The sequence below is a fragment of the Colius striatus genome, chromosome 18 (assembly GCF_028858725.1).
Source record: "Colius striatus isolate bColStr4 chromosome 18, bColStr4.1.hap1, whole genome shotgun sequence".
NCBI lineage: Eukaryota > Metazoa > Chordata > Aves > Coliiformes > Coliidae > Colius > Colius striatus.
In genome coordinates this window covers 12,222,796-12,237,347 of record NC_084776.1, presented here as the reverse complement: position 1 = coordinate 12,237,347, position 14,552 = coordinate 12,222,796, and the positions used below count along the sequence as shown (strand labels likewise).

At 45.0% G+C, this 14,552-nt stretch overlaps 1 protein-coding gene across 1 annotated transcript in view; it reads left to right on the top strand.

The window, feature by feature from the left end:
• The window catches only part of MYH10 (myosin heavy chain 10), a 109,373-nt gene that overhangs the window by 84,045 nt on the left and 10,776 nt on the right, over positions 1 to 14,552 (top strand). The window contains exons 18-32 of the mRNA XM_062010693.1: positions 275 to 344; positions 442 to 602; positions 1,194 to 1,302; positions 1,383 to 1,514; positions 2,869 to 3,075; positions 3,854 to 3,991; positions 4,283 to 4,406; positions 6,681 to 6,852; positions 8,462 to 8,674; positions 8,773 to 8,917; positions 10,735 to 10,941; positions 11,988 to 12,092; positions 12,810 to 12,962; positions 13,282 to 13,530; positions 14,065 to 14,277. Coding sequence (XP_061866677.1) covers positions 275 to 344; positions 442 to 602; positions 1,194 to 1,302; positions 1,383 to 1,514; positions 2,869 to 3,075; positions 3,854 to 3,991; positions 4,283 to 4,406; positions 6,681 to 6,852; positions 8,462 to 8,674; positions 8,773 to 8,917; positions 10,735 to 10,941; positions 11,988 to 12,092; positions 12,810 to 12,962; positions 13,282 to 13,530; positions 14,065 to 14,277 — 2,398 coding nt within the window. The remainder of the gene's footprint in view (positions 1 to 274; positions 345 to 441; positions 603 to 1,193; positions 1,303 to 1,382; positions 1,515 to 2,868; positions 3,076 to 3,853; positions 3,992 to 4,282; positions 4,407 to 6,680; positions 6,853 to 8,461; positions 8,675 to 8,772; positions 8,918 to 10,734; positions 10,942 to 11,987; positions 12,093 to 12,809; positions 12,963 to 13,281; positions 13,531 to 14,064; positions 14,278 to 14,552) is intronic.

Below are 14,552 nucleotides of genomic sequence, written 5' to 3'. Positions count from 1 at the left end.
TTGAAGATACCTCACACATCTCACACCTCCCCCAACCCAAATGGACTAAAATCCAAACCCATGTGTGAGATCTTGAAGCAGCTTGAAGTAGAAGCAGTTAAACAGTACAAGTTTATGCTAAAGGGAGTAGAGAAAGGGAAATAATCTAAAATGGATTGCTGGAAAACCTTTCTGGAGACTTTCCTTAGGTGTGCACTTTGCCTATAGCTTTATGGGTTTATAATAACATAGCTTATTGTTGAGTATAAAGGTGTTTTCTTCATTTGACTTAAAGGTACGAGATCCTTACTCCTAATGCGATTCCCAAAGGGTTTATGGATGGCAAGCAAGCCTGTGAGCGTATGGTAAGTGTTTATACCTAAAGAGAGTTGTTAAAACACTGCAAAGTCGAACCAAAAATTGTCCCTGGTGTAAAAACAACATGCTCACCTGTCTGTTTAGATCAGAGCCTTAGAGCTGGACCCCAACTTGTACAGAATTGGACAGAGCAAGATCTTTTTCCGAGCTGGTGTCTTGGCACACTTAGAAGAAGAACGAGATCTGAAGATCACAGACATCATCATCTTCTTCCAGGCAGTCTGTAGAGGATACCTAGCCAGAAAGTATGTGTGCTTTTATGACTTGATCTTCTCTTGGTCATCCTAAGCCCCTTTGACTGGGAGCTGTGCATGAAAACATGAACTTCAGTAGGGCTTTTCTTAAAATACGTTGCCTGATCCCCTGCATATAACTACAGTTTAGTAAGTCAACTTTTGCCTAATAAAACTTTGCCCCTTCATTCCTTCCCAGTATCTCCTTTCCTTAATCTTGCCTTTATACACATGCAGCTGTTTACAGTCTGCTCCTGCTCCACTGGAGGTTCTCAGAGGTACTCTGGAAAGCTGCTCTGTATGAAATGAAAGGACAATTCAGCATCTAATCCATCCTGGTTTTACCTTTTTAAGAAGCAAAAAGTCTGTTAAGAGTAAGAACAATTAGCAATTGCCATTATTGTTTTTTGAAAACAGTGAATTCAGGTCTTTCTCTGCCTCTTCATAGAAGGAATGAGCCTCCATAAATCACTGTAGTCAGTGGAACATAAAAATAAGCTTATTTATGGTCTGCAAGTGTTCAGGGCTTGGACGTCCTAAAAATTAAAACCACAGACAGATGATCAGCTGTATTTAACACAAAATGTTCCACTCTGTCTTCAGGGCCTTTGCAAAGAAACAACAGCAACTGAGTGCACTGAAAATCCTGCAGAGGAACTGTGCTGCGTATTTGAAGCTGAGGCACTGGCAGTGGTGGAGAGTCTTCACTAAGGTTCCTGATGTTCTGTGTACATTTGGTTTTTGGAAATAGGATAGTGCAGATTCTCACTTGCTCATTGCAAATCTTTGCAGGTGAAGCCTCTTCTTCAGGTCACTCGCCAAGAAGAAGAACTTCAAGCCAAGGATGAGGAGCTAATGAAGGTGAAAGAAAAACAGACAAAAGTAGAGGCAGAACTTGAAGAAATGGAAAGGAAACATCAACAGGTTTGTGTCCAAGCTCAGCTTTTGATATCTAGACTGTGAATTGTGCTCTATCTCATGTGAGGGAGCCCTGTTGAGCAGATAATTGTGAGTAAAAGCATGGAGAATTGAGCAAGGTGACTCCTTTCACACTCAGATAAAATCTGGACTAGGAAACTATAGCGTGAGCCATTCCTCCAGGAATGCAGAAACATCACTAACAAAACTAAACTTGTTCCTGGCCTTTCCTAGTTTACAGGAGAGCTCTTGTAGCAGTGTCATTTTCCTTTTCAGCTGTGTTTTCAGGCTACTCCTGTGGTATCCATGTTCTGTTTAAGGAATTATGACAATTATTGGACAGAACTGGAAATTGATTTATGCTGACAAGTTACTTGGATACCAATGTAAAGAAGAGCTGAAAGAGTGTCAGTAAAGACAGACATGTGTTTATCACTGTGGTAATTTTGATGAGACATGATAGAACTGGGATGGATATCTACAAGGAAAATGTGTCAGCTCCTGCTGCTGAAAGGGCTGGAAGGCAAGACCTGTGAGGAGTGTCTAAGGACATTGGGTTTGTCTTAGTTTGGAGAAAAGGAGGCTGAGGGGTGACCTCATTGCTCTCTGCAGCTTCCAGAAGGAGGGCAAGTGGAGAGAGAGGTGCTGACCTTCTCTCCTTGGGATCCCATGACAGCACTTGTGGGAATAGCTCAAAGCTACATCAGGGGAGGTACAGACTAGGTATTAGGAAACATTTCTTTAAAGGGAGAGTGATTAAACCCTGGAACAGGCTTCCTAGATAGGTTATTGATGCCACAAGCCTACCAGTGTTTGAGGCGTTTGGACGCTGCCCTTAATGACACGCTGTAACTTTTGGTCAGCCCTGAAGAGGTCGGGCAGTTGGACTAGATGATAGCTGTAGGTCCCTTCCAACTGGAGCTATTCTGTTGTCATGTTTACACAGCAAGAAGTAATGTTTTCCAGTTCTATTCCAATGACTCTCCAGTGCCAGCTGCAGCCTAGCTACTGTGTCATTGCTGTGCCACTCTGCAGGGATAAGTGTGAGAAACAGTCCAGGAGACAGACAGTTCCATCATCTACTTGCTGCTGATACAACAGAGGAGGTGGAATAGGTGCAGTGGGATGTGTTCCTTAAACTGGGAGGGACCACTGAGTGAATATTGCTGTAGCCCTGTTGTGACAGCTGCTGTCTTTTGGACTGCTGATACAGCACTGCTAAAAGGCTTTGGGTTTGGAGTCAAGAATTAGAGCAGAACTTGACCTTTAAGCAGCTCTGTAGTTATACATCTAATCTCTCATGAGAGACTTTGAAATGTTGTTTTTTACTGCTTTACTACCTTTTGTGTCTTTTTTGCAGCTTTTAGAAGAAAAGAACATTCTTGCAGAGCAGCTGCAGGCTGAGACAGAGCTCTTTGCAGAAGCTGAGGAGATGAGGGCTCGCTTGGCTGCCAAAAAGCAGGAGCTGGAAGAAATTCTCCACGATTTGGAGTCCAGGGTTGAGGAGGAAGAGGAAAGAAACCAAATATTGCAGAATGAGAAAAAGAAAATGCAGGGTCACATTCAGGTAGGCTTCCCAGTAACTGGAAATGGGAAAGCTTGTAAACAGGACAGTTGAGGATGTAGAAGCTCCCTCACCATCTCTGTGGCATGGAGGGATTTAGCACCTTTGTGTGGAATAAAATCCATTGGGGTTCTTTTCTTCTCTTCCTGTGTTCAGTGTGTTTAGCTACTTATGGTCCCAGGGATACAAGGGCAAGGAAGGGAAAACAAAAGTGAAAATGCCTTGTAGCTGTAAGCATATGCAGGCAGAGCATTAAAGGTAGCCAGCATTCTGTGTGAGGAGGGTCCAGGAATGGCTATGTGGGGCTTACCTGCTTCCCTGCAGAAACAAAGACTGAGGAGATGATGCCAATTGTGAGATAAGTGTTCCTTTTTGAATCAAACCCAATGAATAACATAAAGAGTATTTCTTCTTTGGCTTCTATGAAACTGAGACAACTCCATCTCCTCCAAGCTCCTTGGTTTCTAAGGATTTAGATGCCTCCTTTGAAATAACAGAGACCTTGAAAAAGAATACCTGAGAGTATTCTAGAGACTCTAGTGAAGTGAGTGTAGGTTTCCTTGACAGTGTATTTCAGCTAAAGCATAAGAAATTCCATGTGGATCACATGGGCTTTGATTTCATGTCCAGATCACTGGTTCCACACATGAATTTAACATAATATTAGTCAAGGCAGGTGGCTTTTCAAAATAAGACATCTTCACAAAGTGAAACTAATCCAAGAACCAAAACCACATGAGTAACCTGAAAAACACACAGATGCAATTGCCTTTCTTCCCAGGACTTAGAGGAACAGCTTGATGAAGAGGAGGGAGCGAGACAGAAGTTGCAGCTTGAAAAAGTGACAGCTGAAGCCAAGATCAAGAAGATGGAGGAAGAGATCCTACTGCTGGAGGACCAAAATTCCAAATTTTTGAAGGTGGGACCAGTGTGCATGTTGGAGATGCTGCACATAAAAACCAGTAGTACCAAGGGACAGCTTGCCAAACATTGGAGACTGTTGTTACATGATCTATAAAGTTTGTGCCCAAAGACTTGTGGGTTTTGGTTGGGTTGAAGCTGAGACAGATTCTTTTGAACTGACCTTCAAAAGGGAGACACTTCTCAGGTATTCCTTCCAGTTTCATGAGTCTTCCCAATCTAAGAGCTGGTAACTGACTCTTCAAATTGGGTGTTAGAAGTTGTTCTTTCTCCCCTTTCTCCTAACCAGGAGAAGAAGCTGATGGAGGATCGAATTGCTGAATGTACTTCTCAGCTGGCTGAAGAAGAAGAAAAGGCTAAAAACTTGGCCAAACTCAAGAACAAGCAGGAGATGATGATCACTGATTTGGAAGGTTTGTTCTTATTCATTTGTCTATTAACAGCTTGGACATCATGGGAATGGATCACTGCCTACAATGTGTGCAGTAACTGGTGTGTGTATGGGGATAACCTTAATAGCTGCTGTATTTACCTAAACCTTGAAGGAAATTTGTGTCACACAAAACCACAGAATCTCAAGGGCTGGAGGGGACCTCAAAAGTGCAACCCCTCAGCCAGAGCAGCACCACCTAGAGCAGGGCACACAGGAACTCATCCAGCTGGGTTTGAATGTCTCCAGAGAAGGAGCCTCCACAGCCCATCTGGGCAGCCCCTGCCAGTGCTCCCTCACCTCAACAGGGAAGAAGCTTTTCCTTCAGACTTGTTGCCTGTGGATACTGATGTTTTTAACTCTTTTTACACAGGTCTACCTCATGTTTAACTTCATTTTTAGGTATCCATTTCATTTAGGGACACACTCAGAAGTGCTTGTTGCCTGCATGCCTTAGGAAGGAGGTGAAACATCTGTCTCTTGGGAACTTGCTACACTTCTCTGTAACAACACATTAGAACAACATATTTCTGGAGGAATGTTGGGAGGCATTTGTTAGGCTTCCAATAGTTTTGCTGTTCTTTGTTTATCTGAAATGACACCATTGCTCTGGCCATTGATTTCTGGTTAGTTTGCCTATGTTGTCACAGGCTAAACTAGCCCAAGATGAAAACCTTCTTGATTTTGATGGGGTTTTTAAGATTACTTATGGCCATAAATGGCCATTGTGCAACATTCACAAACTGCCAAGTCAAAGTTGCAAAATATAAGGCAAAGTTACTCTCTGTACCCTAATTTGGAAATAGGTTTTTTTACATCTGCCTTGCTGCATATTTTAAAGCTGATGTGCTTATGGAAGAACACCAGAGTTTAATCTGTATAAGAAGGTATTAAACTTATAGGGACAGGAGGTAATTAATGTACCTTTTCCTTTCAAATCCTATTCAGAGGCCTTAAGATGAGCACAAGTAAAACTTTACTCCCTGAAAAATAATGCTTGAGTAGTTGTGTGCTTAAATCAGTGTTTCTGAAGGTACTTGACAGATATGTTTGGTTATGGTACCATTCCAAGATTGGTGACTTTAGGAATGGAAATTAAAGCTTAAATATAAGGCATGCAATTTCTTGGCTAGTAAAGCACAGTAAAATGGTATTTGCTTTTGGAGGTGATTCAAGAAGCTATTAAGGTCTCTCTGCTAGAGTCTTGGCACTGCTGTTGGAAAAGTCTGGTGCAGTTTACTATCAGCTTTCCCAGTTAAAAAATTGGGTCTTATGACACTGTTGTAACTTTTAGTCACCAGGAATATAAGGTAAAAACAGAGGGAAAAGTGCTATGCTTTGGAATGAAGAACTATTTGGAGAAAAGCAGTGTTACCTGGGGTTTCCCAGACAATCTAAAACAGCCCTGGATGGCTCTAAGAGGTGATTCTTGAACATGGCTCCTTTTCCATGTGGAAGATGATGTTCTAGTAACAGGCAGAGGATGAGAGAAATCTCTACCCTGGAAAGCCACAGAGTGCTTCTGATGACATACTTGTATGCTGATGTATTTAGAGTTGTGGTAATGCTGTGCTGAGCAAAACCTTCCTGTGACTCCACTGTATGACATACCTGCTCATTAGCTACCTGGAAACAATGCAACCAGAAACGATCTTAATCAGACAACAGGCAGATCAACTCCATGTTTTATTGCTGGGGCACTGATAACTGGGTGGTTTTCACCAAGCAGTGCCTTAGGGCAGGAGTACCTGAGCTACAGGAGTAATCCCTGGCAGCTGTCAGAGTTGTAGAGTCTTGCTAAATATCAATGGGATGTGAGTTAGTGGCACAGACATTTTAAAAGCTGATTTATCCAAGAGTGCTTTAAGCTGTTCTGTTTTGCAGCAGACCTTTAGGAGTTTAGCCCAGTTCTCCAAAACTACCCAAGCATCATTTTTTCCAGCCTGTAGTTGATCTTCATTTTTGAACCTGACTGTGGTTACCTGACCTAGCAGCTCAAACTCTTACATCCCACTCCTGATTTTTCCTTTCATTTTTATCACCAGTCACTGACTTTTTCTTCTAAATCCTTTTTTCTTCTCTCTCTAAACCACACAGCTCCACTTTGCTGTTTCATTTCTCAGTCAGCCTTCCAGCTGCAGACACAGCAGAAATTAAACTTCCTACCCTTGCTGCCACCCTGTGGCCCTGCCCCCAAACCTTCTGGAGATGACAAGAGTGAAACAATTGATGTAAATGCAATTCTTTACTTCCTTAGAGCGCTTGAAAAAGGAGGAGAAGACCCGGCAAGAACTGGAAAAGGCTAAAAGAAAACTTGATGGTGAAACAACAGACCTCCAGGACCAAATAGCTGAGCTGCAAGCCCAGATTGAAGAACTGAAGATCCAGCTGGCCAAGAAAGAGGAAGAACTTCAGGCTGCTCTTGCTAGGTCAGAGCACAGTGTTGTTTATGGCTACAGAGGTGTGGTAGAAAGCTGCTTTCCCAGACAGAATTACAGCTGGCTGCAAAGACACCAGAGCTAGGAATGTTGTCATATTTGTGCTAGAGCATCTCCAGACAGCTGTGCTGTACATTAGACATGGCAACCAAAGCAATTCAGTGTTTTATCAGCATCCTTGCTCTGAAAACCTGCAAAAAACCCAAAAGAGATTTCACCAAAAAGTGTTTGGGCTCTGGAAGCTTTCTTGTGCTCCCAGAGATCAGCGTCAGGAGGGATAAAACATGTAATCCTCAGTGAGCCTCCTGACATGGTGTGTGGTTTAGGCCCATGAGGGAACAAAGACCACCATTAGCCTCGAGCACCCAAGAGGCTGAGAATTGCCCAAGGGCAGGGAGAGCTTAATTGCTGCTGAAGGTTCAGGACAAAACAGAGCAGGCCTTCTTGGGGAAGAAAACAGAAACTAATTTAATGCAACATCAACTAAAACATACCCCCAGAACCCAAAACATAACCAAGATAAAACAACACAGAGTAATACAACAACCAAGAGTCCCACCAGCCTTTTTCACAACACCTTCTTGCCAGCCCTCCCCTCTTCCCGGTTTGGGGGGCAGTGGGGGTTTCAGTCAGCCTGTTCCCCATAGTTTCGGCTGTTTGTCCCTCCTCAGGACAGGTGACTCCGCACCCACCCTCCCTGCAAGCCCGTGGGGTGCCTCACACTCACACACAGCCCTGCCCGGGGCTCCCACGCGCACTGAGCCCAAAGGCTGCAGCTCGTCTCTGCCTCTCGTGTGGGGCTGCTCTGCGGCTCTCCAGCACGGCCTGGGCCATGGCCCCTCTCCTCACACAGTCCCTCGCCCGGCCGGGCTCACTCACACGGAGCTGCTGGTGGCTCTCAGCCCTGCCATGGCCCTGCATGGCTTGCAGGGGCACAGCTGCGTTCTCACCACGGCTTGCAGAGGGGTCTCTGCTCTGCTGCTCCTCCTTCCTTCCTCCTGCTCTGCCTGTGGGTCCACATGGTCACCTCCATCTTGTGTCACTCCTACAGCTCCTGCCAGCACTTCACATTCCCAGCCCCTAAACAGTGCTGGCAGAGGCGGCAGGTTGGCCCAGCCGGGCCGGAGGTGGGGGTGAGCCCAGGAGCCGGGGGAGAGCCCAAAATCTCTTTACTGGGTCTTCCCTGAAACCCACTCCCCCTGGTACCAAGCAAAAGCTGCTCCTGGCTAAACCAGAACACATGGAGTACTTTCAGTGATTAGAGAGAACAGCAATTTGTGGCCTCATGTGGCAGTCTTGCAGTCACATAATAAAAACTAAACACCTGTATTTTTGCACCTTGTGTTGAGATGCACAGGACTGGAATGGAATCTTGAAAGCTTGATCATTCTGGTAGTGCATCTGTAGCACCTGGGGCACTGTGCTTGTCAGATTCATTACAGTAACAGTAGTGGTTTTCTGTCTGTGAAGTTTTACAAGGTCTATGTTATTCTGGTGGAAAAGTTATCATTTATGTGCATGTTTTAAATGAAACTAAAGCACTATGAGACTAGATCTGAAGCTGTGAGGTAGCACTGAGTGTTGTGCCTCTCTTTAACAGAGGTGATGAAGAAGCAGTTCAAAAAAACAATGCACTGAAAGTGATAAGAGAGTTGCAGGCTCAGATTGCAGAGCTCCAGGAGGATCTGGAATCTGAGAAGGCATCACGCAACAAGGCAGAAAAACAGAAAAGAGACTTAAGTGAAGAGTTGGAGGCTTTAAAGACTGAACTGGAAGATACTTTGGATACCACTGCAGCACAGCAAGAGCTGAGGTAGGATCACATGTCTGTAAGAAGGTGCCAATAAATTCATCTTTAGCTTACAAAGTTGATAAACTTGTGATTTGATTGGCCCTTGGTGCTTCCTCTAGGACAAAGCGTGAGCAGGAGGTGGCTGAACTGAAGAAAGCAATTGAAGAGGAAACCAAAAACCATGAAGCACAGATCCAGGAGATCAGGCAGAGGCATGCTACTGCCCTGGAAGAGCTCTCTGAACAGCTTGAACAGGCCAAAAGGGTGAGAAGACAATTGCAGAAATACACTTTTCTGCTTTGGGACTTTTTGTAATTACTGAATCACAGAGTGGTTGGGTTGGAAGGGTCCTTCTGAGATCATCCACTCTAATCTCCCTGCAGAAGCAGGTCCCACCTAGATCAGGTCACACAGGAACGTGTCCAGGTGGGTCTTGAAGCCCTCCAAGGAAGGAGCCTCCACACCCTCCCTGGGCAGCCTGTGCCAGGGCTCCCTCACTCAAACACTGACACAGTTTGTCCTTATGTTTCAATGGAAGTGTTTGTATTCCAGCTTCGTCCCATCACCCCTTGTCCTGTTACTATCTACTATAGAAAAGAGGGATGTCCCAACCTCCTGACACCCACCAGTGAGATAGTTGTAACTATTAATGAGGGCCCCTATCAGCCTTCTCCAGACTAAACAGCCCCAGGTCCTGCAGCCTTTTGTCATAAGGAAGATCCCCTGATCATCTTGGTGTCCCTGCACTGGCCTCTCTGCAGCAGTTCCCTGTCCCTCTGGAGCTGGGGAGCCCAGAACTGGACACAGGACTCCAGATGAGGCCTCAGCAGGGCAGGGCAGAGCAGAGGGGGAGTAGAACCTCCTTGAGCAGCTAGACACACTCTTCTTGATGCTCCTAGGATGCCATTGGCTTTCTTGGCCACAAAGGCACATTGCTGCTCATGGTTAGTTTAACCAGCACTCCCAGGTCTCTCTGCAGAGCTGCTCACCCCAGCAGGTCACCCCATTACCTTAATTACCATAAGTGTTGTGGTCCCTTCCACTGACATCCACAGAGCTCTGCTGCTGCATACCAACTGCAACCAAGTGAAACACATCCTGCTGGTTTTCAGTGTATTGCCACTGTTAAGATAGTCTTGGCATCTGTCTGAAAAGTTTAACCTTTGGAAATGGCACATCTAGAGATAAACCATGCAGTAGGTGGCCTGCTGTAGGAATTCTCCAGCAGGCACCCTTCTTAGGTGGTGAAAAGCAGCTGTCTGCATGAGTGAGCTGCAGATTGCTTTCCAGTAAGGTAACAGGAATGTCAGCACTCCCCAGTAATGAACTGAAGTGGTAGCTTTGGTCATTCACAGGTGTGTGTCTGGACAGTTCATATACTGTAGTGATAGTTTTGCATGGGGAACACTTCACAAGCTTCTTTAGTTTTTTAAACTGAGAAAGGTAGATGAAGATGGTGCAAATCACAGTTTATTCACCTGAAGGTCTTAGGCAGGTCTTCTGCTCCTTATTCATTAAATGTTCCCAGTAAAAGCATTAAAAGATAGAAAAACACTGCAATCTTAAACCAAGGTCCTGTGATGAGATGATGTCAGCTCTGGTGATAGGGTAAGAGTGACACCTGAACATCCTTTATGCCAGTGATTACTTTTTTTACCAAGGGTTTTGACAAATGTCAGTGCAGTGGTGAAAAGTGCTTTGTTGTGCCCTTCCAGGCTGCTATGCCTACTAAAATCAGGGCAGCTTCAGCTGATATCTTTCCTTTTATTTCTGTGAGATGAGCCATGCTGATCTGTTAATGGGCACATTCCTTCCCTCTTACTGTGCTACTCAGTCATTTTACAGCACTGACATCCCAGATCTTGTTGGATTCATACAAGTATCTTCTAGTCCTTACTGTTACCTGGGCTATCTGACAGAGGAATAACTTGCATTGACTTGGTCTCTGGCCAGCAGAGACAGAAAGCTGCACAGCAGCATGTTAAACCTGTTACATCTTTGAACCTGTAAACTTGATTTGCTGGAGTGAATCCTTTTTAGCAGAAAACCTTTATTCACTTTTCCCTTTTTCTCTTTCCTAGTTCAAAGCAAATCTTGAAAAAAACAAGCAAGGCCTAGAGTCTGACAACAAGGAGTTGGCCTGTGAAGTGAAGGTGCTGCAGCAGGTCAAGGCAGAGTCTGAACATAAGAGGAAGAAGCTCGATGCTCAAGTACAAGAGCTGACTGCCAAGGTCACAGAAGGTGAAAGGCTAAGGGTGGAGCTGGCAGAGAAAGCTAACAAGCTGCAGGTAAGGCTGCATGGAAGTCCAAAGCTGCTGAAAAATAGGCAAAAACCTACAAGCCATATGCAGAAATGGCCAGGGGAGATGACTTTGGAAGGTGCAGCTAGCTCTGGGAACTGGGCTTGTAGCTGATAGGGGCAGTAGCTTTAGTCACACACTGTCGTACTTGTGGGGCCTTAAAGAGATGATGTGCCTCAGGTAGAGATAACTGGACCACCATGCTATCAATTCTGAGCTTTTTGGGCTATGTGAGAATTACAGTGGCTTCTAAGTACGTGGTTTCTCATCCTGGACACCAAATGGTGTAGGAGGCTTTGCTGCTGACAGCTGGCTGCTGCAGCCTCTTGGCTTGGATGTGGAACTGAGCAGCTTGGGCTGAGCTCATTCGTAGGTGTGAGCAAAAAATGTACTGATTGATGGTGGCCACAGGTTTCCTTTTGTGCTGCAAAGATGAGAGCTTGGCAGAGAAGGCTCACAAGTAAAGGCCCACATTTCTGGGAAATGGAGAGAACAGGCAGGATGGAATCAGGGCGAGTGCTTTAGGTAAATCAAACTGAAGTACTTCAAAAAGGGAATGGCCCAGTTCTTTTCTTATCAGATGAAGCTTTCAGGCAGTCTTACTGCATATAAAAGTAGCATAGACTAAAATAGCACGAGTTTGGCACCTGGCAGTAGGCTTTTCTCTTACAGTGATGCTTTAAATCCAGCTGCCACCCTGATGATCCCTGAACTAATGGTCCCATATGTGGTCTTATAGTTTAAAATAGCATTTAAGAATGAATGCAGATACTGGAATGATGTGCTCTGCTAAAGAGCCTGCTTAACTCTTGTTCTGTTATACCACTGAAGCTCAAGACTGACATCCAACTTGAAGTTTCCAGCCAACCTTCAATAGTTTAACTTGTTGTATCTCTCTGTTGGGACCTGTTGTTGTCTTGCCATGCCTGGAGCCTGTAGAGGTTTTGTCTTCTGAGCTTGCAGCTCCCAGTGGGATGTGGGGCTTTGCTGTGGGGCAGCTACTTGCTGTTAGGTTTAGACTGTTTGCTTTGCAGAACGAGTTGGACAATGTCTCAAGTCTCCTGGAGGAAGCAGAGAAGAAAAGCATCAAGTTTGCCAAGGATGCAGCCAGTTTGGAATCTCAGCTTCAGGATACACAGGTGTGTGTGCAGTGAAGCTTCAGCTCTGCTCTGAGGCTTTGTTCCTCCTTGAAATGCAAACTGCATAACACAAAACACATTTTCATTCATAGTTTGGAAAGACCCCTGGGTAGGAGCTGTAGCTCCTATTGTAGTCCAGGGATGTGTAATGATTGCTCAGCTACATGTGCAGCTGATTTTTCATTATCTAAGATTCACTCCTTGACAGACTGTAGCCTTTCAGTTTCTCTTTTATATCTTAGTCTCTGTGGGAGATAAGAAGTAACAAACAAAAGCCCCTTTCAAAGTAGAATGTTACTGTAAATGAGATCCTTGGGGTATCTGAAGGGAAGGAAGGATGTTACCCTGTCTTTTACTGACACCTTAAGCTCTTGCTGCTTAAGTTCAAACCGACAGTGTTTGAGTTTGAGTTAAAGAATGCATCTTTATGTATTCATCACTTAAATGTACTCCCTTTCTCCTCTGTATAAAAATCCTAACAGTGACCTCTTGCATGATGCTGATGACAATTGGAGAGGTCTGTGAGGAGCAGGATGGGAAGGGGGCTGGGGGGTGGTTGTTTGCAAACTCAAATGGGAGATGTCTTCAGAAAAGTGCTGTGAGGAAAGGAATCAAACCTGAATGTCTGTACACAGTCCTGGGGGGGTGTAGCCTCCAGGCCACAGCTAACACACCATGACCCGAACTGAACGTTGAATATCCCTGTTTGTGTAACAGGAGCTGCTTCAGGAGGAAACCCGACAGAAACTCAACCTGAGCAGTAGGATTAGGCAGCTGGAAGAGGAGAAGAACAACCTACAAGAGCAGCAGGAAGAGGAAGAAGAGGCCAGGAAGAACTTGGAGAAACAGATGCTTGCCTTGCAGTCCCAGGTGAGTTGTAAATGGCAAGAATTCTGTAAGGCTGACCCCTCCCAGGCCAGATGAATTGGTGTCCCAAGGCTCTCAGAAAGCTGTCATAGAATTTGCAGACATGTTACACCAGCAATAGCATCTCCTGTGGTGTTTCTCCATTGCAATAACAAGATACAATAGCTGCAATGGACAGGACTTGCCCCTGTTTAGTATCCTGGTAGCTCACCATTTCTGAGTTGCAATTACACCTAGTTCTGGTTTAGTCACTTGGTCCTGATGCCTTTCTTTCCTTCTCATGATGCTCTAAGAAACCTAATCTTCTTTTATTAAATCTCAGTTGGCTGAAGCTAAGAAGAAGGTAGATGATGACTTGGGAACTATTGAAGGCTTGGAGGAGAATAAGAAGAAGTTATTGAAGGACATGGAGTCCTTAAGCCAACGCCTGGAGGAGAAGGCAATGGCTTATGACAAACTGGAGAAGACAAAGAACCGCCTGCAGCAGGAGCTGGATGATCTGATGGTGGATCTGGATCACCAGCGCCAGATTGTTTCTAACTTGGAGAAAAAACAGAAGAAGTTTGATCAGGTAGTTGGGTTTCCTGTCACCTTGCTGCTTTCTTTGGCTTTTAACTGGCCTCTTGTTGTCATTCCTGCATAAATGAGCTGTGTGTACAGAAGGGGCTGACTCGAGGGCTGGGGTTATTGATAAATCTTCTGTGAGCAGCTTGGCTTTTGCTAAGAGCAACTTGTCACCATTTCAGTGAGCTGAGTGCTGGCTTTGGGTCTTGTTAGATCGAGTAATAAACTCTTTATATACAAAAAAGGAAACTGTAGTGGAACACAAACTTGAGGGTATTAGTGTGATCCCTCCAGACAGACCTGATGTGAAGGGTGTGAAGACTGAAAGAGTCCAATAACATACAACTGATTTCACTTTGATCCTAGCTTGCTTTCCTCTTCACATCCCAGAGTAGCTGTAGCTCCTTTCTGGCACTTTGATCAAGATTCTGAAAGCCAATGAAACCTGCAGCATTGACCACTTCATTCACTAAAGCACCTGAGGTGGGAATGACCTGACTGTAGAACTCAATGGGATGGATTAATTCTTTCTTATGTTCAGATGCTGGCAGAGGAAAAGAACATTTCTGCCAGATACGCAGAGGAAAGGGATCGTGCTGAAGCAGAAGCAAGGGAGAAGGAAACCAAAGCTCTGTCTCTGGCTCGGGCTTTGGAAGAAGCCCTGGAAGCTAAGGAAGAATTTGAAAGGCAGAACAAACAGCTCCGTGCAGATATGGAAGATCTGATGAGCTCTAAAGATGATGTGGGCAAAAATGTAAGTACATCCCCACACCCTGTGTCGCTGTACACTGCTCAGGGAACAGCCCAAGGAGAAGTCCCTGGCTGGAGAAGTAGATTTGGCACGAGGATAGAACTTGTTGCAGCTGATCTGTAGCCCCAGATTTTGGAGGAATGAATACTCAGAGTATGGGGGTGGTCTTTGGAGAGATGTGAAGACATGGAGGTTGCTGGCCAACTGCCTGATGGCACCTGTGTGAGGTGGGAGAGCTTGTCCTTGTGGGACATCACTCTTCCCATCAGTCACCTGCA